Genomic DNA, 20,482 nt, shown 5'->3' on the forward strand with positions numbered 1-20,482 from the left:
AACTGTCAAAATTACTTATTTTTATTTTTTAGTCACTATAAAATAATTATTTTAATTTAGATATAAATATAAAAATGTTTACATTTGTGGCACACCAGGTGGGACTCGAACCCACAATCGCCTGATTAGAAGTCAGACGCCTTATCCATTAGGCCACGGGTGCCATGTCTCTGGCGTTTGCCGAAATGAAAATTATACAAATGTTAAAATTAGTTATTTACATACAATAAAAATAAAATAAAATAATTAATTTCATGGCACACCCGGTGGGACTCGAACCCACAATCGCCTGATTAGAAGTCAGACGCCTTATCCATTAGGCCACGGGTGCCATCTGTTTGGCTTGTGCCTTTTACAATTCAATTTTATTTTTAACAGAAAGGGCATCACCATGTGATCTTAACCCCTCACAAGGCAGAAGCAGAAGATTCGTAGCGGACGGTGGGCTTTCTCGAGAAACTGCTATGGCTTCCGCCGTTGCTCAGGAAGACCAGGTCTCTCCAATTGCTGTCTCTTTCTTTCCTTTTTGTCTTTTGGTTTAAATTATCTAATTAACTAAGAAGATGAATTGGACTGATTTTCGTCACACAATCGTCGAGAATGGATGATTATGTTCCATCATGTATGTATGATATGTATCGAATGCTTTAACTGCTAAAACTTAACTTGTAATCTTCAATTGTTTCTATTGAATTTTTACACCCTTTTCTTTTCTAGTTCAGCTCAAATTTTCTGTTTCTACATACAGGTTCTTGTACAAGAAAACTTGTCCGCCACAAAAATATTGATACTGAACAGGCCTAAGCAATTGAATGCGCTTTCATTTCAAATGGTAATTTACAATACTTGATAACTTCGTTGCTGCTATAATCTTTCATGGTATATGACCATTACATATGCATTCACTTTTTAAATTTGGTTGTAGATTTCTCGGCTTTTGGAACTTTTCGTTGCCTATGAACAAGATCCTACTGTGAAGTTGGTTATTCTAAAGGTACTGTCTTTGCAACACAAATTATTCATGATTTCTGTGGAATGGATGCTCAATTTAAATTCTACCCCCACCTTTGATGGGTATTGATCACTGGGTATGTGTTTGTAGGGAAAAGGAAGAGCATTTTGTGCTGGTGGTGATGTTGCTGCTGTGGTTCGCTCTATAACTAAAGGTATTGGTTCTTCTGGTTTCTGTGTGGACCTTTGTAATTAATCATTCATCCTCACAGCAGTGATGGATCACAATTTAAGCAGACATGGAAGCAAATCTGTATCCCTTTAGCCTGCATTCCTTATACTTGAAAATTTTCGTTTCTTATCGTTTGTTTTGTAAGTAGCCATCAACCATCAGTTTGATGCTTGTAAGTTTCGCTTGATTTTGGGGTGAGGAATGTATACTTGGTGTTGGTGGAAGAGGAAATTATTGCAGTTTGATTGTTTTGATGCACTGTGTTTGGAGAAACAGTGAGGGGTCATTGCCCAAACATACAAGTCATATACCAGAGAAACACTAGCTAAAGGAGATAGTGATGCAAAATTGATAGATTCTGTTCATTTTTCCTTTTGTTTCCATCAGATAATTGGAGAAGTGGTGCAATATTTTTCGGGAAGGAGTTCATCTTAAATTATCTCACGGCAACATACTCAAAACCCCAGGTATTGAGGTAGCCAGTTAGCCTCCATAATCTAGTTATTTATTAACTTCAGAAGTTTTTCTACTTACAGCTTGTCATCCTAACGTAATTGAAGGTATCGATTCTCAATGGCATCGTCATGGGAGGTGGAGCTGGTGTCTCAATACATGGAAGGTTCCGTGTTGCAACTGAGAATTCGGTAATCGCTCTTTATCTCAGGTTTAAAGTAATAGGGATTTGACCAGCCTCTTAGGGAACATTGCTATGAAAAAAAATTCTTTAACTGAAAATTTATGCATTAATTAATTATTTATAAGTTGTCATCATTATTTTAACTTATTTTAACAGCATCCACAATGATCTAGTGGTAAAAGAGGTTACCTCGACCTGCAGGACAGAGGTTCAAATCCCCTTCCCTTCAATAAAGCAAATAAATAAAATTGACATTCAAGAAAAAACTTTATTTATAAAATTTTAATGTGGTACTTCTGTCGCACTACTTACTATGTACCACTCCCCATGGTGCCCTAGTTTTTATGATTGTATGCATGAATAAAAAAGTCACTCAATAAGGCGATTAGAAGTTAATAACTACTGAAGCTATTGAAGGATGGTGGAACTTTATTACTGGTCCAATCGCATGTTTCACAACCTTACACAAAAAGTAAAAAAATACATAACAAAATCTCTCTAATAGACATAACTATTCAATACAAACCATATGAAGCCCAAAGGATACATGAGTTGGGATACAGAAACTCATGTAGGACATTGTTTAAAACTAGTGTTCGACGGAACAACATGCAACCTCAACCATGTCAGTTATAGGATGTTCTTTTTTGGGTAAACTGCCCATGTGAAATCCCTTTGTAATGCGAAAATGTCAACGTGTGGCAGCGTAGAACTGGAATAAAGTAAGTAATCCGTTTATGCCTCTGGCGCAAAGAGCCGAAGAGAACACTTTTAATCAATTATGTTTTTCAGTTTATCTAAAATTATGTAATCTGATTTTTTACAGATCTTTGCCATGCCTGAAACAGCTTTAGGGCTGTTCCCTGATATTGGGGCCTCTTATTTTCTGTCAAGACTGCCTGGATTCTTTGGTAATGCCAGTTACACCTTTTTCCCCCCTCTTGAACAGCAATGTCAGTTACATCCTGTACCCAAGAAAAATTTAGGGTAGTGAACTAGCATGTTTTAGGATGATATCGTTGCATGGTTTCGGTCATGCACATGCAATTTATTGCTGCATGGAACTGTAAACATTTTCATGGACTCAGTTCTCTCTCTTCATTTTTTTTGCCTCATTGAACCTTGAGTGAGCAATGATGTTACAGAGATTGTTGTTTTCAATGTCAAACTGGTTTGTTTATTTAATTCTTTGGCAGCAATTTTCACTTTTGGATCTTGAACCATCCATGATCGCATGTTGTCGATAGTGCACTTGCAATTGATTGCAGCATAGAACTATTACATGTTCATGGATTCAGGTTTCTTTTTTCATTGTTTTTTTTTTTTTTGCTTCATTGGATCTTGATTTATACATGTTGTGGTTTCTATGGTAAACTGATTCCTGTTTATTTCAATTATTTGGCAGCACATTTCGCTTTGGATTACCCCACACCGTCTATTTTGGTTACTTTGCCATGCATTAGTTTAAAGAAGTGAAGTTATACTCTCTGAGCATACATTAGAAAGTGCTGAAACATAAAACCTCCTCTTGGCTCCCAAAACTAATGCAAACTTGTAGCTTCCTCTTAAACTCTTATGAGTTTCAATCGTTTTGCATTTTTAAATATATCTCTTTTTTCTTTTTCTTTTCTGCCTAGGTAACTCAGATGTAATCATATGCCTCTTCAATTGCTTTGTTGTTGTAGCAACCATTATTTTATTGCTTGGAGGCCTGGCTTTCATTTGTGCATAGGACGTTATTGTTCTATGTTTTCTTGGCAGGAGAATATGTTGGTCTTACAGGGACTCGGTTGGATGGTGCTGAAATGCTTGCATGTGGCCTGGCAACTCATTTTGTTCCTGCAGCGGTATGCGTTCCCCATTTCTATACTCAACCAATTATAAGTGTACCCACATCAAAATTGAAATAGCAAGGTCAGACTTGTGTTGGTCAAAAGTCATAAAATTCTGGACTTCACATGGAGATTATAATTGCCTTTGACTAATGCTTGGGCTATTATGCTTGTCAAGTATCACAAAATGGGTAGTAAACTTTTATTTGTTTGTTTCACCCAATCAAGTTACCTATATAACATTAAGAACTATGCCGACCATTTAAGTTTCCTGACATTTTAACTGCGAAAAATCTTTTGCCCCTGTTCGTTGTGTTATCATTGCAAGAAGAATGCATCACAGGATGTTTTAAATCAAATACAATATTCTCAAAGAACATAGTTTTAGCATTTTAGGGTACTCATGCTGCATAGTTAATGACTGAATGCCCGTGCGTGAATGCAGAAATTGAATTTGTTAGAACAAGAACTATGCAAGGTAGATTCAAGTGATTCAGCAAACATTTCAGCTATAATTGACAGATACTCTGAGCAACCTCCTTTAAAAGATCAGAGTCCTTTCCATCGGTTAGTTTTCGGTGACTAGTTGTGACTCTCTTTTCTCTTCAGTTTTCATCTGTGACCATATTCTATCTAGCTAGTTTGTATCAGCTTGAAAATAACCTGTGCAGCATTTGCACCTGAAGGTTTGTGGCTTCAGCTGCATCAGTTATTCTTTAGACTTTTTTTGTAGAGGGTTTAGGCTTGCCTGCTTCTAAGCTTGGGATAACAAGAATTCAATAAGATATTCTTTCTCCTGGTTAGGCAAGCATAATTTCTCTTGAATTAAATAGTCCATACTTATCAGAATTTGTATCTTGTAAAATATACTGAATATGTTCAACAATTGCTTTTCCTGGAAATCTATGAGAGATTTATATTCTTAGATTCTAGCCCGTACATGCATGTATCTCATGAGATAAGCGTCTAATTTTTGGTATTTTTACATAAAAAGGGCTAGAGAATGAGCTCAAACATGCAATCCAATATATGATTGTATAACATTCAAGTCCAACGCAATCCATAAGTTTCCAATAGAGGTTTTTCCCGGCAGTTGTCCTTTGGTTCTTGCGTTCCAGACTTGCTAATATGGCGTTGCTGTATGTTTTTTTAGATCCTCATTCTCAGTGGTTTCTTATGGCTTCAGGTTAGATGCTATTGACAGGTGCTTCTCACAAAGAACAGTTGAGGACATCATAAATGCCCTCGTAAGTTAATTATGGCAAACATTTTTTATGGGGAGAACTCTTTTGTAATCCTCTTCATATCTCATGATAGTGAAAACTGTGTTGAATCTTATGCTCTCTATCAAATAGGAGAGAGAAGCTTCAAATATGCCAGATGTTTGGATCTCTGCTGCAAGTCAGTCGCTGAAGAAGGCTTCGCCAACAAGTCTTAAAATTTCCCTCAGATCGGTAGGTGTTCAGCTTTCTTTAATATTTTTTTTATTAACAGTAAAGATTAGATATGGAACTGTCCTTCTCAAAGTAAGTACCTAACAAAATATGGTTTTTTACTGCTTAATATGTCAAGGTTAGAAGGAGAAGGAAGATAAAAGAATAATAAATTAGTGATTTATTATGCTTAAAGCCATGAATTCAAGTTTCCTTGATGCGTTAATGAATAAAAACATCTTGTTATGCTTCCAGATTAGGGAAGGAAGACTCCAAGGTATTGGTCAATGCCTTATTCGCGAGTATAGAATGGTTTGTCATGTCTTGCGGGGAGAAGTCAGCAAGGATTTTTTTGAGGTTTGATCTGGCCCAAAGTATATATTTTCTAACATCTTCTTCCTTGTTCCTCTTATATCTTGTGTTCCCTTGCAGGGTTGCAGAGCTCTACTGTTGGATAAGGATAAGAACCCGAGGGTAAGGAGACTCTTTTCCTTTCACTCCATGATTTTTCTATTATAAGATTTCCATACGAAATCTAACTTGATCTATCATTCATCACCATTCGATGAATTATACGGTATAATTTGTTTTTCCTCGTCTCTCAAATAATCTCGAACAGTGGGAACCTTCAAAATTGGAGCATGTCCGCGATGATAAGGTTGATCTGTACTTTGAAAAGGTGAACAATGAAGAATGGGAAGATTTAAAGCTTCCCCCTAGGTCCAACTTGCCTGGATACGCCATTGCGAAGCTTTGAAATTTCATTTCAAATGACCGTCACCATTGCTCGATGAAAGGAGCATACTATTTGTGGATTTGCCAGGAATATATTTGAATAAACTGTTTTTATATAGCAAATTTGAATAATCTAGCTACACAATCGATTGCTTCCCTGTTCCCTCGACACTATGATATCATAAGAGGGGAAATTTACTGTGAAGCAAACTGAGATCATGACGAAACAGCATGTCCTCACATCTCATTGCAGGTGCTCTTGTTTCTCTCTAATATTGGTACTCTGCAGTCTGCTCTTCAGCATCTTTCACACATGTCCACAATCCATCTTTTGGCCTTGTAAAGCAATGGTACTCGGTCTACTTGCCATTGACAATAAGTTTGAAGGGCCCTTGGGTTGGCTCTTTTTTGGGCCACCAGTTTTGCTAATCAAGTCTATTGCCATTTTGCCCGGCTTGGCTTTTAACTTTAAGGGGTTTTTTTTTGGGGCAGATTATATTTTCGATTGCATCACAAACCCAAATCACCAATGGTGGCGGTGTGTTTAATTTCTGATGATCAAAATTTAACACTCTTTATCCGACCTGATTTAATCCACACGGAAAGAATAGTACTAAAGTGTGCTTGAAATGAGTGGGTAATTAATCACTTGGGTGATAGCTTAATTAGTGAATCTATCTCTCTAGGACCAAATTGTATGGACTCGGGAGGTTCTGAATTCGGTTTCCATTGAGAATAATACTCTTATGGCCAAGTGTTGAGTTTTGGCTAAACTTACCCTATAGTCAAGTGAGAATCTTTGTGTGTGGGTTTGACTGTTCGAGTTTAGACCCATATCAGATGTTTAAACAATGAGTTTGTATGTTTGTATGGTGTTGTTTCCAGTTAAAAAAAAGTAAAGAAAAACTAGTGCATCATGTGAAGTTTCATCACATACACGATATTAGCTGTGGCTTGGGCTTGCAAAAATGGGTTGTTTTGGTGGTTTAACTAAGATTACGCATGACCGCCAAACCCACAAGTATATATATCACAATCACATAACGACACAAAGGGTTGACCTGAATCTCACCCCATGCATGCAGCATTCTCTATCAAATATAATTCAAGAAGGAAATTTAAAGATTGGTATTAGGTGAAGGAAGGCCAAAAATCAATATATATATATATATATGACACTCCATCGATCAGGTAAAAAATTAAATCTGAAAGTCCAAGCAAACCCTAGATGTGCCCGGAAGATTGTAGGGGCATTTAGTTTGGAAGGATGTGGCTCGAGATCCTACTGCCTCACCAGCCAACCACCAACCTCTCTAATCAACCACAACCATGTAGTGGTTCCTACTTCAACCATTTTTTGATGAGCAATTCTCATGTAAGTGTGGCCGTAAACTTTAAATTTTACGGGCTTCTAATCTCAGCCGTTGGATATGATCAACGGCTGAAATTAGGTCATTAAAAAGAACACGGATTCATTAGATAGATTTTTTTTTAATGTTATTAAACAATCAGATACCAATCCAAATTGAGTAAAATTCAAGCCCAAAATATGATATGAGATTAATCCAAATTTTACATATAATGACACAGCCCTAATTGCATATGAGCAGGATTACATGAGTTGAACATATACATATGATTTCCTAATTTCCAGGAACAACTACTGACAAAGACAAGAATAAAAAAAATGACAATTAGTGATGATGATATAAGTTCATGAGAAAAATCAAACCCTCCAAAATAAACAAAGCTATTGGCTAAAATTCTACTTCAAACTTAATTGAGAAAATTATAATTATCTCTACATGTGTGTGTTTACCATCAATTCATTTGATTAATCTATTTCTCTAAACCCAAATACTCATTCAACTCTACAGGGAAACAAGGGTACCTCTTCCATGAATTACCATGCAACTTGAACATCTTCATCACTCTCCCTTTTGTTGATGATCTTCCATCAATATGCATCAACGCCAAGAGATTCTTCACCGATCCGCAAATCATCATTTCTTCCACAACCTTCTCTGTTGGATTGAAATTACAGATCAACCACAATATTTTAACAGCTAACTTTGTTGCTGCATTTGATACATGTAACAGTTTCTTGGTCACCGCCGCGATTCCGAGTCCATGCTCTACTAGAGCCAACCTTCCCTCTGCGATTTCGCATAAGAGTTTGATTAAAAGCAAGATTTTCTCACACTTGAATCGATTAGAGTCCAGTAGGAGCTCTAACAGGAGGCATATTGCACCGGCTTCAATGGCCTTTAATCTGCTTTTCTTTGAAGAACCCAGTATTTCTATTAGTACTTCCAAGGCACAAGAACTAGCTTTGCTACATATCTCGTCGGATACGAGCTCTAACAAAGACTTAAAGAAATCGATACCTTGGTCTTTTAACAACCAGTTGGAGATCAAATTGGCTTTGGCCAATTTTTGAAAGATTGCGATTGCGTAAAGCCTTGCATCCGCGCTTCCTCTTTGAAGCATCAGAGTCACAGCCTTTATACATTCTGGTTTCGACAATTGATCGAACATCTTGTCTTCTTCAGATTGTAATGGTAAACGATGTAAAATCCCCAACGCTTCTTCACACGCTCTGAAGCCATCGAAATCGACAAGAACTTGGATTACAATCTTCACAAGAACCTCAATTCCACCAGAACCAATAAAATCCATGATCGTTAAAGTACTACTCCAATCACCAAGAACAGATCGGAGCTTCTTCAGGGGAGTTACCTTGAAAGGGGAAGATTCAATGGCACGAAGCAGGGACACCATCTCATCGTGATTGATTGAAGGTTGTGGCGATGAAGAACAAGATTGAGAATCTGGGTTTGTTTTGTTGTTGTTGATTTGCCAGTTCTGGATGAGACGTTTGAGGGTGTGGTTTGGAGTAAGGTCGAAGCTATGGAGGCATTGCATGGTTGCAGGGCACGTGCTCTTCTTGTAATTGAAGAACCATTTCTCGATGTTCTTGCGTTCGTAGGTGAGGCCGGTGGAGACTGTGACTGGGTCCTTCATCACCTCCTTTGAGATTGGACACCTGAAATCTTCAGGGTAGTCTACCTCCATTGTTGAAGAATACTTCACTGCAGAAGCTATAGTTTAAATATTCATCTCCTACGGTGCCTGTATCTGCTATTTATATATATAGAGAGAGAGAGGGAGGGAGGGATGGAGATTGATAGAGAGAGACTATTGAGCAAGTCTAAAATATGGAAACTATTCAAAAGTCAAACATAAGAGATGCTACATACCCTAAACATGATGATGATATTGAACTATTGATTGCTAGTTGTTGTGATGCTGATCTTACATGGAAACTCACAAGCAAAACCTCAAGCAAAACCTATTTATTGAATAACGGGTGGTTCGCGGTAATTCTTAACTTAAGCGGGAACGGGAGGTCGTGAATTCAAGTGTCATGGGTGTTTCATTATCGTAATTTATGAAATAGACCCTTGCTTAACCTACGTCTACAAAAGTCACCTGCATTATCTTTTTACACTGTGCCTCGATCCAGGTCTCAACTAATACATGGGGATTGTAGGGTCTTCTATATGACTCGGGATTTATTAGTTAGTTGTCTGATGGACAATTGGGTGATTTCCATGTACCAAAACAAACCTATTTATTGGACAAATTATTTTGACTTTTTTCCTTTCTTTCTTTTCTTGTTTGTTTTGAATTAAATGGGCACACATGGTTTTTAGTTTGCTTCATGTGATCTAATTTGTATAGATATGGTAGTTGACCTAGTCAATTAGAAGCAAGGTATTTGAAAATGTTAATGGTCAAAGGGTAATTGATATATACAGATTTTACTTTCAAACCCAACCCTAATTTGCTACAACTTATCTTAATTGGTGAACATTTCGTTCAATTTTAGTCAAATTTACATTTCTCAGTTGGGGATGGGAGGGGCTCCAATTCCCTCTCAAAGCTCATGTTAAATCATGAATCTTTCTTTGAAAATTACATATTAGAGTTTAAGAATTAAGAATTAGTATTTAGGGTTTAGAATTTAGGGTTTAGTGTTTAATTTTTAAATTTTAAGGTTTAGAGATTAGGATTTAGGGTTTATAGTTTAGAATTTAGAAGTTAGTATTTCAAAAAAATTTCTTCAAAATCTAGTATATTATAATATTATGAACACCAAAATATTGAATCAGACATTTTAATTTATGATTTAACATGATTTTGATGGAGAATTGGAGCTCCCCCTATCCCATTTGGGTTGACTGTGATCAATACATTTGGCAAGAATTACTGATTTCCATAGTAACTAATTTTCACAGGTATCATTCTCTTTTTATGAGGAATTAATTAGATGTTTTAGACACATTTGTGGGTGTTGTATGTCTCCGATCTCGCCTGATGCTTGAGTGTTGTATACGAGTGTTGTTTATATCGAAAATTATAAGCATTAATATTACAAATTAAGGCTCCGTTTGGCAGACAATTTTGACAGTAGCGTATATACTAGCAGATATGGTGGTAGCAGATATGCTGGACAATAATGATAGCAGATATGCTGTCTGAATGGTTGTTAGTGTTTGGTTAGACTTTTGCTGGTAACATATATGCTGGATAATATTCTGAGGCAAATTACGCACAGGGGTATTAGGTATTTTAGTTATAACAGATGCATATAAATGTCAGATTAAATAAAAATTAATTTATAAAACAAAGATAATTAATTAAAATATTTATAAATAGTTAATTAGAAGAGTTTCATAATATTCCGTCTTACAAATATCTATAAATAAATTCAAATAAGTTCATACATTAAAAATAAATGGGCATCATATGGTGATGAGTTGTTGTGCAATAAATATCTAGGGACAATCCGGGTAGAAAAATCGAAATGGTCTCAATATTGTATGAAATGGGACAATTTCCAAAAGACAATATTATTGCCTCGAAATTGCCTCGGATTTCGAGTCGCAAAATGGCCGTTTGTTTGCATCAGACAATATATTGTCTGGACCAGCATATATTGTTTCCACAATGGTCTACCAAACGGGGCCTAAATAAGGATTTTCGAAAAAAATTATCATTAGCCAACTCCCCTATCGTCTTCTTGAAATAAATGATTGAATATTTAAACTTCTCGTAAATTTCTTTATATTTGAATTATCTAACTCCTCTGAGAGTCTTAAGTTCGAAAAATTCACCCCCAAACACAATGTAGAAAAGGTCATCTAGGCAGGCCAAAAATATAATTTTGAATTTTTGATGGGTCAACTAAGAATATGCTGCAAACTTGGCCGACCTTTTTTTTTTGTGTGTGAAAATATTAAGGGCTGACTTTTGAGAAAAAGAAGAAAAAAAAAAAAGCAACTGGTAAGAGATCTCAAATTACGCTAAGACATGCAATAGCTAGCTTTAATAATGGACTGGCGATAATATAAGAAACTAAAATCAAAAATTAAAAATTAAACTTGAATAAATAAGTCGTGGAACAACTTGTACTTGTATCATTGTATGCATATATTCAAAGCCTCTGGCTGAGTGGCTGTCGTCGCCGGTGTTTACTGTCCAAAGCTTTGAATATTTACATATATGTGTGTGTATATATATATGTGTGTGTACATACGTGTTGAAGACTGAATCCTTAAAAAATTGTCAAAACAGCCCCGCTTACTCTTCTTAAATCTCCAAAAAAAACAAGATTATTTTTGTTTCGTGCAGAGCATATTCATTTGTATATAAAACTAGGGTGGCAAAAATTTGGTTCCGGATCGGTTCTAGGTCGGACAACATCACGTATCTACGAAATATTGACATGTTTGAACCCTAACACGGATTGAATTTCGAACATACTTAATTAACCAAACTCATATTGATTTTAATCCGAACAAGTAAACCGGACAATAATATAATCCGGGTTAAGATCGGACAAGTTTTAAAAAAGATTTATGTGTTTGGACTCGGATCCGGTTTAAATCGGATAAAGAATTTGTGTTTGAATCCAGATTTCGAACATGTAACTTATGTCCAAACTTAGTTTAATCCAGGTTCGGCAAATTTGCTCATCTGGACCGAATAAAATTTTGCCACCCCTATATATAACCATCAAAATCACGACATAATACCATATATTTATTTCACATTTACATAATCTCCTCCAAACTAAACATACTCTTCAGTCATCACCATCCCTATACTAAACTTAATCCACTAATAATTAACAAGTGCTAGTGTATATGTTAATATGATTTTCCAAACCCAGAAAGCAATCAAAGTTGATGATCATTCGCAATGAAAAATATTTAAGTGGGTTTGGTCAAAATGAGATTAGTTTTGTTTTGTGTGATTTCATGCAGATGTGACAGTCAAAGGAGGTTGTAATATTGATGTCTTAACAGGCAGTCAAACTCTAATTATGTAATTTAAATTTGGGATTAAGACAAGGAACATGGCATTCATGTGGAGGAATAATAAATATTTTATATTTTATGCCATCCACATTGAAATTTTCACAACCTTCGCTGGCTCTCTTATCTTGTACAATTACAAACCCTTGATTCTTTCTTTCTTCCTTTCTAGATTTTTTTTAATTATTTTTCTTAAAAAAATATTTGAACAGAAAAATGTGCAATTTCCAGCAAAGAAGAACATATCATGATGACTACTCAAAGCAAAATGGTGAGCCAATATGTGGTGTTTTCAGTATAAAAAGATCAATCATGACAGATATTATATATTTTCGTTTGTCCATAAAGGACTCAAAGCAATGAAAATAATGTAAGCATCATAAGGAACTCATTGGAAGAGGGTCTAAAGTATAATGACCAAGCCTACCTGTACGATACAGATTGAGTAACTTAGCAGCAACTTTACCATGAGCATCATCATCCCCTAATTCTGCAGGAACCTGAAAGGCTTCTCGCAAGGAAGTGAACTGTATCTTGATGAGTTCTTTCAAATCCAGTTCATTTTCCGGATTACCATTGTAAGTTGATATCGTCTCAAACAGTGTCCGGCGAACTTCTTGCACTATGAAGTCCTGTATGAAAGGATTCATAAACATCATTTCCAATTGATCGAAATCAGGAATTCACATGCCTTTTCAAATGTCTCAATACGCTCCAACTCCAACTTTGAAATTCAAATGATCTGTGACATTATGGAGTTTTTGAGTCTCTATCTTCATTTTTCTCACCTAATAGGGTAAACAATAAGTAAAGATAGAATGCCATGTATGTTCACCACTTTGGTGGAGTTGAGACTATAAGCCTACATTCAAGCAAGCAAGTGTGAACAAGTGCTTCAGATAGTACAAAATTTGGTTGCAGTTTATGATAGAAATTGGTCAAATGGATTCTCTTTCATTATTGCACCACTTTGTGGAGGAACCTAGCTGCTGTTCAGACGAGCAATTTGTGAACTGCTTTAAGACACTGTGTGCATTACCCACTACAAGGAAATTTCAAATAAAATTTGGTTTAATTTAAACTGGATGACAGACGTTTGACCTCTTAACAAACTTTACCCAGTAATTTTATTGTCAAAGACTCAACCTCTCATACCTGAGTGTGATCCGTCCGATATTGTCTCTTTCGTTTTACATCCGAATCAGAGGCGCTAGTAAACTCTGCTTTCTGGTCTTCCAATGATCTTTCATCTTCATAGGTGGAAAACCTTGCCCATTTCTTATATTCATCACCTGAACCGAGAATAGATAAGAAATAGCAGGCTAGTACTCTTTCCCCAACTAAACAGTCTTTAATTGCTCCTGCAATGGGGATAAGAAAAGGCAGAGATATGATAATGGATGAAATTGGAACCAGAATTGCAAATCATCCCACAATTTAAGGATATACTCCATAGGGCACCTGAGGAATACCAAACACTAGCTCATATAAAAACCACCTTTCTCCCCACAAAACATTTACCTTTTTTCCTTGAGCAGTTGCCAAATATTATAAAAAAGGTAAACAATTACTGTCCATAACACTCTCGCAGTGTACAGGATTGGGGACAGGTAGGATGTGCACAAACCTTACCCCACATAATATATGGAGAGGTTGTTTCCAGGAATTGAACATGTGACCTCTAGGTTGCACACCTGCAACTATAACACTATGCCACATGTTCGTCTATAAAATGTAAACAACTAACATGCTCAAGGCTCCCGTAGTGAGCGGGGTCGAGGATATGCAGGATATACATAGACCTTACCCCCCAATAATATGTGGTGAGGCTGTTTACAGGAGCAGGAATTGAACCCGTGACCTTTAATATCATCAAATTTTAATCACACCTGTTAAAGTTAGCTTAGAGCAGACTTCGACATCATGAATTTCAGGAGGCAAAATTCCAGGAGTATCTAACACATAAATATTCGGATGGCTAGCAATCTGGAGAGTGAAAACCAAAATTCAATTATAACATGGTCAATAAAAATAAATCAAGCGAATACGAAGAACGTAAATATAAGAGATTCTCTTTCCACTGGTTACAATGCTAGCAAATTGTAGCTAAATTTTCAGGCTATAAATAATCTCACAATATGAAAGGCTAAGTACCTTCAAACTACTGATATTTTTTGTCTCTCCTGGCTGTGGACTCACCGTTGCATGCTTCAACCTCCCTTTCTCTAGAAAACCCAAACCCACACTCATGGACTTAGTTTTACTCAAACTTCTGATACTTAAGAAGTTATAGGAGAACTCTTCCCCAGTTATTAACATAAATATGCGTATAAACCCAACAAGATTTTATAACATTGAAGTACCTGCAGCACTGATCCTTCCAATTTGATGCAAAGAGTTGGCAAGAGCTGACTTACCAACATTGGGAACCCCAGCAAGCATTACTGTGGTGGTGTAACTAGAATGACCACTCCTTTTTAAATCTCGGATCTGGGCTTGCAGAAAGTTGAGGAGCTATATGGAAAGAAAAAAAACCCCTCATGAATCTCTGTTGGATTAGCATGCAAAGAAACAGAACATAGTGCACAATAAGTTTATAACAGTTGATGCAGATATTAAAGCCGTATCCTACTCAGGGTCTAATGAAAACAAAAATGTAAGGAAAGCTTGCAAAACTCATACTATGTCTCCTGAGTTTGTAATTAGTAGTGAGACAGTCAAGTTTTCAGCAACCAATGCAGGGTAGAGCAACATATGCATTCGCATGACTTTCTGATGCATACAATCTGGAGAACACAATAAATTGAAACTAAAATGAGAACTTCAAGAAAGAAGAGCAGACTTACTCCTTTGACACTTTCCTTGTTATGGGAATTGACTCCATAAGAAAAGCAGTTTTGTTGCTCAAAATACCTTGCCCACCCCTACAAATGACACAACATTAATACACAAAAGCAAAAATATTTTATAGTGCTGAACCTATTTGTGGCATTCCTTCTTCACTTTTAACATCCAGAGAAGTCAAATATTCGCAACAGCTGAAAAATATAACCTGAGAGTGTGTGCGACTAGCAAGGTCCATCTTGTTCATCACTACGATCCGTCTTGCACGGTGATGGTAGTTCCTCAACTGGTGATTTTCGGAGGAAAAAGGAATCTAAAAAAGATATCTCATTATACATAATATAACACATACATATGGGTTGATTTAGACATATCATCGAACAGTTGGCAGAGGCTAACGAAGTACCCGAGCATCTCTGACATCAAGAATGAGATCAACCATGGGGATTCGTTCAACGACGGCGTGAGCGGCTGCAGCCATGTGAGGGTTGTACCATCCTTTCCCGTTTCTCGCAGCCACCTGCACTGCTCTTCCTATTTCGTTTGCGATTGCTTTCTGGCTCGCCATTCCTTCCCTCCAATTTCATTGAACGCAACGACTGTTAAAGGTCGTTGATCTTAATTTTTTTCCGCCGGGCCCTAACATTTTCATGATTTGATCTCGTGTATCGGACCATACCAGACCGGGCTAGGCCCGATGGCCCTGGTGTGACTCTATCTCCAACCGGACCAACCCTATGAAAATAATTTGGACCTGAAATTTTGGCCCAGCCCAGTCTATTAGAGAAACAATTTTGTTCAAACCACCAAAAAAACAGGTTTTATGGCCGTCATCATGTCCCTCCATCAAAAAAATATTTTTGAACTCGTAAACTCTATTGTTGCTATAGAGCCACTATAGCGGGATCTGATGTAACATGCCACTATTGAGGTACACACATGTCAATGCAGCACGATATTTACAGAAGACGCCTTATCATGTCTTTGCTCATTTATTTTATCATTACACCGATGTTTGATGTAACATATTTATTTATGGGTTTCTATTTTAAAAAGAATAACCTTGAAATTCCCTTCAATTTTTATCACTTTTACATGGATAGAAAGGAAACAGCATAAACTTGAAAGACTGCATTCACTAAACAAACCCAACAAAACAACAATGTAACAGAACAAACCCTAAGAAAAGAAGTGCACACTTCCCTTATGTAAGCATAAAATGCACCAAAAGTCTATAAATATTTATTATTGTGTTTATTATTATTATGAAAAACAACAACGTGCTCTCTCTCTCTAGATATCAGTCTCTCTCTATTATGATAAACATTTTGTGATCCTTGCGACGTAGTTGTCTATCGGCCTTGTGTGAGGCAGGTACATTATGGGGCTCTGGGGATTCAATCTTTCAAGCCTGTCAACAAAGAAAAAGAACGGGACTAATTAACTTCTCTCAAGTATTGAAGAATGGCTCAAACTATATGTTGTAAACACTAGCAACTTTCAACAAAGATCAACGTTGTGGAATAACACACCGATAGTTAAGCAGAAAGTGATGAAGAAAAACAGATACTTCAAGCTTGGCAAGATCGTTTCCGGGGCACAACCTGCTCCCCGCTCCGAAGGGAAGGAAAGTTCCTGCTTTGGGTGTAAAATCCTGCACCCATTATTCAAAAGATTATATTATCATACCGCATCATACGGCCCCGAATGATCACTGGATTGTTTATGCAGAGGAATACAATGTAAATGTGTCAATATATGTATGTAAATAAGATCCATTACTGTATATTTAATTACCTCCCATCTCGAAGGATCAAACTCCTTTGGATTTGAATAAACTTCAGGATCCAAGTGGACACCCCTAAACCATACCAGAGCTCTCCAACCCTTGGGGATAAGATAACCTGAATTCAAAACGGTTCGTTTTAGCACATGAAGAGGTGATCGATTTTGTTTCTAGTCCAGGAAAACATTCAAGTACAGTTGAAGAGATTTGATCTTTAATAAGAAAAAGAGAAAGAAAATTGCTTTTGTTTATTTATAAGCACTCGAGCCATTATCTGATAAAGATGGAATTCTGCAATAATTCATCAAGCACCATAACAGTAGAAAGTAGAAACAAATTAATAACTCCAGAACATGGAACTGACCATTTATGTAGACATCCTTTGTAGCCTCGCGGAAAACAGTGAGTGACAATGTTATAACACGAAGCGTCTCGTCTATCACCTTCAGAATTCAATGTTAAGAAAACAGATTGAGAATTGTGTTCAGACATTGAACCAACATGCTTTGGCAGAAGCTAAAGATGAACTGTAGATTTTTTGTACCTTTGAAAGGTAATTCATCTGGTGATACTCCTTAAGCGTCAACCCCTTCTGTGTTGGTGGCCTCCTTTTCACAATCTCCTCTTGCTCAGCCTGAATTATAATCAAGAGTATCGAAGACCGTAATTTTACAAACAAACTCAAACACGAAAGTAAAACATTATCAGCCAAGTTATCAACTTGCTAATTGCTGTGAATTATCTAATGGTTTTGCACTGCATGAGGACTAGAAGAAAGATATGATACCCAATAACCCAAATCGAAATTTTGGTACCTTGGCCTTTTGGAAAATTTCAGGATTTTCTTGAAGGAAATGAGTAACCCACATGATGGTATGGCCGGAAGATTCATGACCCGCATTCAGGTACATCAACAGGATATCAATGATCTGCTCGTCAGTAATTTTCAGACCATTTTCATCTTCAACATCCATCAGAGCATCCAACAAGTCTTTCTTCTTTGGTATAACAATATTGCCTTTCCTCTGATATCTTCGATCATCCACTACAGATTGGAACATAGCCACTAGCTTTTTCCGGGCCTAAAATTAAAATATCCATTTGAGAATAAAGCTGAAGAATTACATCGATCAGAAACATGGATAGATAAAAAAATTTACAGGAAATTGACCTTGAGAGCATTATGGTAAGCAAAACCCGGAAGATTGACTGCCATGGCTCTAACTCCATGATTAAGCGTAGTGTATTCTTTCTCCAAATTCTCCATTATCGCTTCACTCTCTGAGCTAAGGAAGATGTACATTATTATTCTGAAAGTAAGCCTCCTAAGTTCAGATAGGAACTCAACTTGCTCCATATCTGACCATTTGTGCAAGGCAGATATACTCATTTCCTCAATGTACTGCAGGTAGACAGACAAGGCCTCATGACCATTGACTGGAGCAGATGTCAAGCGGCGGAGACGCTTGTGTTCCTCATGAGGAAGGCAAACAAATGACTTCTTTCCAATAAGTTCCACTGTGGAAATAGGCCAACCAGGCTTGAATGAATCATCATCATTTAGAACTTTTCTGCATGCCTCAGGAGTTGTAACAATTATACTTGGATTGCCAAACATGAACGCCTTGTAGATTCCAGTACGCCCATATCTGCAATTTTTATGTAAAAAAAAGTATCAACAGAACGTTACAGCAAAAAAACTTTGCCTTCCAGTGATTGAGACCTGAAACGTTTTCCAAACATCTCAATGACTTCAAAAGACAACTTTAAGTATTTCCATAACAAACCAAAAGCTTGATTTGGTGTCTAATACTTTGCAATTTCACATTGTTGGAATTTTCTCAGGTTCCCTATTAGCAAAATAATCATTGCCCAAAAGTAACCCATCAAGAAACAGAAAGGCACACTACCAATTATATATAGCATAAATCACTATGTACTCCAGTTTTTTTTATTAACAATCTCACTATCTTTTTGCCCTCCTATACTTTTTATACTTTAAGAATAAACAATTAGACTGCTAACACCAAATAAATTTCTAAGAAATTAATAAAAATGAAACTAAACTTCCTAAGCTTAAGCAGCAATAGATCAAGAAGGGTGGACCCTGATCATAAATGAATCCTTCCGTATCATATCAGACAGAAAATAGACCAAGCACTAAACTAAATTACTTCTGTGACTTCCATGAAAACAGGATCCTTAAAACTCCTAGTAAATAACAGAATAATATATATATAAAATGCATATAATTATACACAATCACAATAGTGGTACTGAGAGACAGGGCTACCAGAACTAAAAAATATTATCAAAGAATTTCAACAAAATAATAAAATAGTATTGATAAGGATTCATGTGGGTGTGTATATTGAGAGAGAGAAAAGCATTACTTGTTAATAAAGCTGCGCAGAAAAGATTCAGGGTCCTGGGACTTGAAAGCTTGGAGGAAGGACCACATATTGCCAATGAATGGCAAACCCAAATCACCAGGAGGAAGAAGATATTGCTTTTCATTCAATTTGGCTTCATACAGCCACCAATTCACACGCTTGAGAAGCCATTTCAGAGTGACAAAAGCAGCAAAAATTACTACAACCATCCACCCCAACCCCATTGTTTGCTCTTTGAGAATCCACTACAAACCAGAAAACCAAGATGAGGTTTGAGTCTTAAGGAATTTGTGATTCTCAGTGACAGGGGCTTTCTCATCTCAATCTGTCCTCCTTTATATATGGTAACACATTACACATGGAAAGACCCTAGAGGCCATGTATTTGTGTTCTGGATTGGAATTTTTCTAGAGAGATCAATATGGTTATATAAGGTACAATATCTGCAAAAAAGGAATTTTTGTAGAGATTAATATGGTTATATAAGGTACAATATCTCAGCATTTAAGGAGGGAGAACTATTAAGGAATTACAGATATGGAGAACATTTGTCAAACAAGTGTTGATTATTTTCAAGATTCTTCATCATCGTCAGCATTCCTGTGCTCACATGTTTCAGATTCTTTGGTTCACTCGGTAACAACTGTCATCCCTTGAATCAGTAGTTCTTTTAAGCATAAAGTGTCCAACAATGACCACAAATTTCTAATCTTTTCCCCAAAACTTTGAAAACATTCAGTAACTTGAAAAACCCATTTCATTCAGTGAATGGTCTTCATCACTAATACTTTCCTTCTGCAAAGTTTTGCTCAATCTCCTGTTCTGGTAATACACATCACTGTATCAGATCAAATGTTTACATTTGGGGCTGTGGCACAATTTGGCCTTATAAGAAATTTCTTAGCTATTTTTGTCTCTCTCCATTGCATGGGTGACAGTGAAGATTTGGGTGTCAGTGAATAAACTTGAATTCAAAAACTCATGTGGGTCTCAAGGCAATAGTAAACATCAATGGGTGTGATTAAAACTTTAGGCTATGCAGTTATAAAATAATAAAAAAAAAACACTGCAGGCCCCCTCCTCCCACAAACAAGGAGAACATGCCTATCTTTTCATGTCCTATACAGGCCATACCTTGTTTAGGCATTGATTCCATTAACAAAATACAGAGAAATTTTCTATAACCCAGATGTTGCAAGTGCAAATAACACATGGATATCAACCATAAAATGTCGGAAGGAAAAAAGTTTTGATTC

The 20,482-nt window shown here is 36.6% G+C and overlaps 4 protein-coding genes and 2 non-coding genes across 9 annotated transcripts; 1 reads left to right on the forward strand and 5 right to left on the reverse strand.

Moving 5' to 3' along the window:
* Window positions 1-90: 90 nt before the first annotated feature.
* TRNAR-UCU lies at window positions 91-163 on the reverse strand. Its single transcript has one exon. It is a non-coding gene; the product is annotated as a tRNA-Arg (tRNA).
* A 95-nt stretch (window positions 164-258) lies between these two features.
* On the reverse strand, window positions 259-331 carry TRNAR-UCU. Its single transcript has one exon. It is a non-coding gene; the product is annotated as a tRNA-Arg (tRNA).
* A 29-nt stretch (window positions 332-360) lies between these two features.
* LOC119981715 (3-hydroxyisobutyryl-CoA hydrolase 1-like) lies at window positions 361-6,120 on the forward strand. The gene is made up of 14 exons (XM_038824807.1): window positions 361-494; window positions 749-832; window positions 926-994; window positions 1,103-1,166; window positions 1,571-1,650; window positions 1,744-1,827; window positions 2,647-2,731; window positions 3,582-3,667; window positions 4,098-4,219; window positions 4,839-4,899; window positions 5,008-5,106; window positions 5,341-5,442; window positions 5,518-5,559; window positions 5,705-6,120. The coding sequence occupies exons 1-14, from the start codon at window positions 465-467 to the stop codon at window positions 5,840-5,842; spliced, it is 1,146 nt and encodes a 381-aa protein (XP_038680735.1). The 5' UTR covers window positions 361-464; the 3' UTR covers window positions 5,843-6,120.
* Window positions 6,121-7,369: 1,249 nt separating this feature from the next.
* Window positions 7,370-8,939, reverse strand: LOC119983084 (E3 ubiquitin-protein ligase PUB23-like). Its single transcript, XM_038826749.1, has one exon. It carries the CDS (start codon window positions 8,893-8,895, stop codon window positions 7,660-7,662), a length of 1,236 nt encoding a protein of 411 aa, XP_038682677.1. The 5' UTR covers window positions 8,896-8,939; the 3' UTR covers window positions 7,370-7,659.
* A 3,358-nt stretch (window positions 8,940-12,297) lies between these two features.
* Window positions 12,298-15,770, reverse strand: LOC119982938 (DAR GTPase 2, mitochondrial). 4 transcript variants are annotated; one of them, XM_038826547.1, is made up of 8 exons: window positions 15,454-15,770; window positions 15,256-15,333; window positions 15,050-15,127; window positions 14,567-14,717; window positions 14,358-14,428; window positions 14,093-14,189; window positions 13,359-13,564; window positions 12,298-12,835 (listed from the first exon to the last, which is right to left on the reverse strand). In XM_038826547.1, the coding sequence occupies exons 1-8, from the start codon at window positions 15,613-15,615 to the stop codon at window positions 12,581-12,583; spliced, it is 1,098 nt and encodes a 365-aa protein (XP_038682475.1). In that variant the 5' UTR covers window positions 15,616-15,770; the 3' UTR covers window positions 12,298-12,580. The 4 variants fall into 4 exon arrangements, with proteins under 4 accessions (XP_038682475.1, XP_038682476.1, XP_038682474.1 ...); XM_038826548.1 differs by having other exon boundaries at window positions 12,301-12,835; window positions 14,621-14,717; window positions 15,256-15,360; window positions 15,454-15,767; XM_038826546.1 differs by having other exon boundaries at window positions 12,301-12,835; window positions 14,358-14,422; window positions 15,256-15,360; window positions 15,454-15,767.
* Window positions 15,771-16,159: 389 nt separating this feature from the next.
* Window positions 16,160-19,689, reverse strand: LOC119982481 (ent-kaurenoic acid oxidase 2-like). The gene is made up of 8 exons (XM_038825887.1): window positions 19,227-19,689; window positions 18,005-18,482; window positions 17,649-17,915; window positions 17,378-17,467; window positions 17,198-17,276; window positions 16,845-16,951; window positions 16,580-16,701; window positions 16,160-16,458 (listed from the first exon to the last, which is right to left on the reverse strand). Exons 1-8 carry the CDS (start codon window positions 19,448-19,450, stop codon window positions 16,362-16,364), a joined length of 1,464 nt encoding a protein of 487 aa, XP_038681815.1. The 5' UTR covers window positions 19,451-19,689; the 3' UTR covers window positions 16,160-16,361.
* Between the last annotated feature and the right edge of the window lie 793 nt (window positions 19,690-20,482).

The sequence above is a fragment of the Tripterygium wilfordii genome, chromosome 17, assembly GCF_013401445.1.
Source record: "Tripterygium wilfordii isolate XIE 37 chromosome 17, ASM1340144v1, whole genome shotgun sequence".
In the NCBI taxonomy this organism is placed as follows: domain Eukaryota; kingdom Viridiplantae; phylum Streptophyta; class Magnoliopsida; order Celastrales; family Celastraceae; genus Tripterygium; species Tripterygium wilfordii.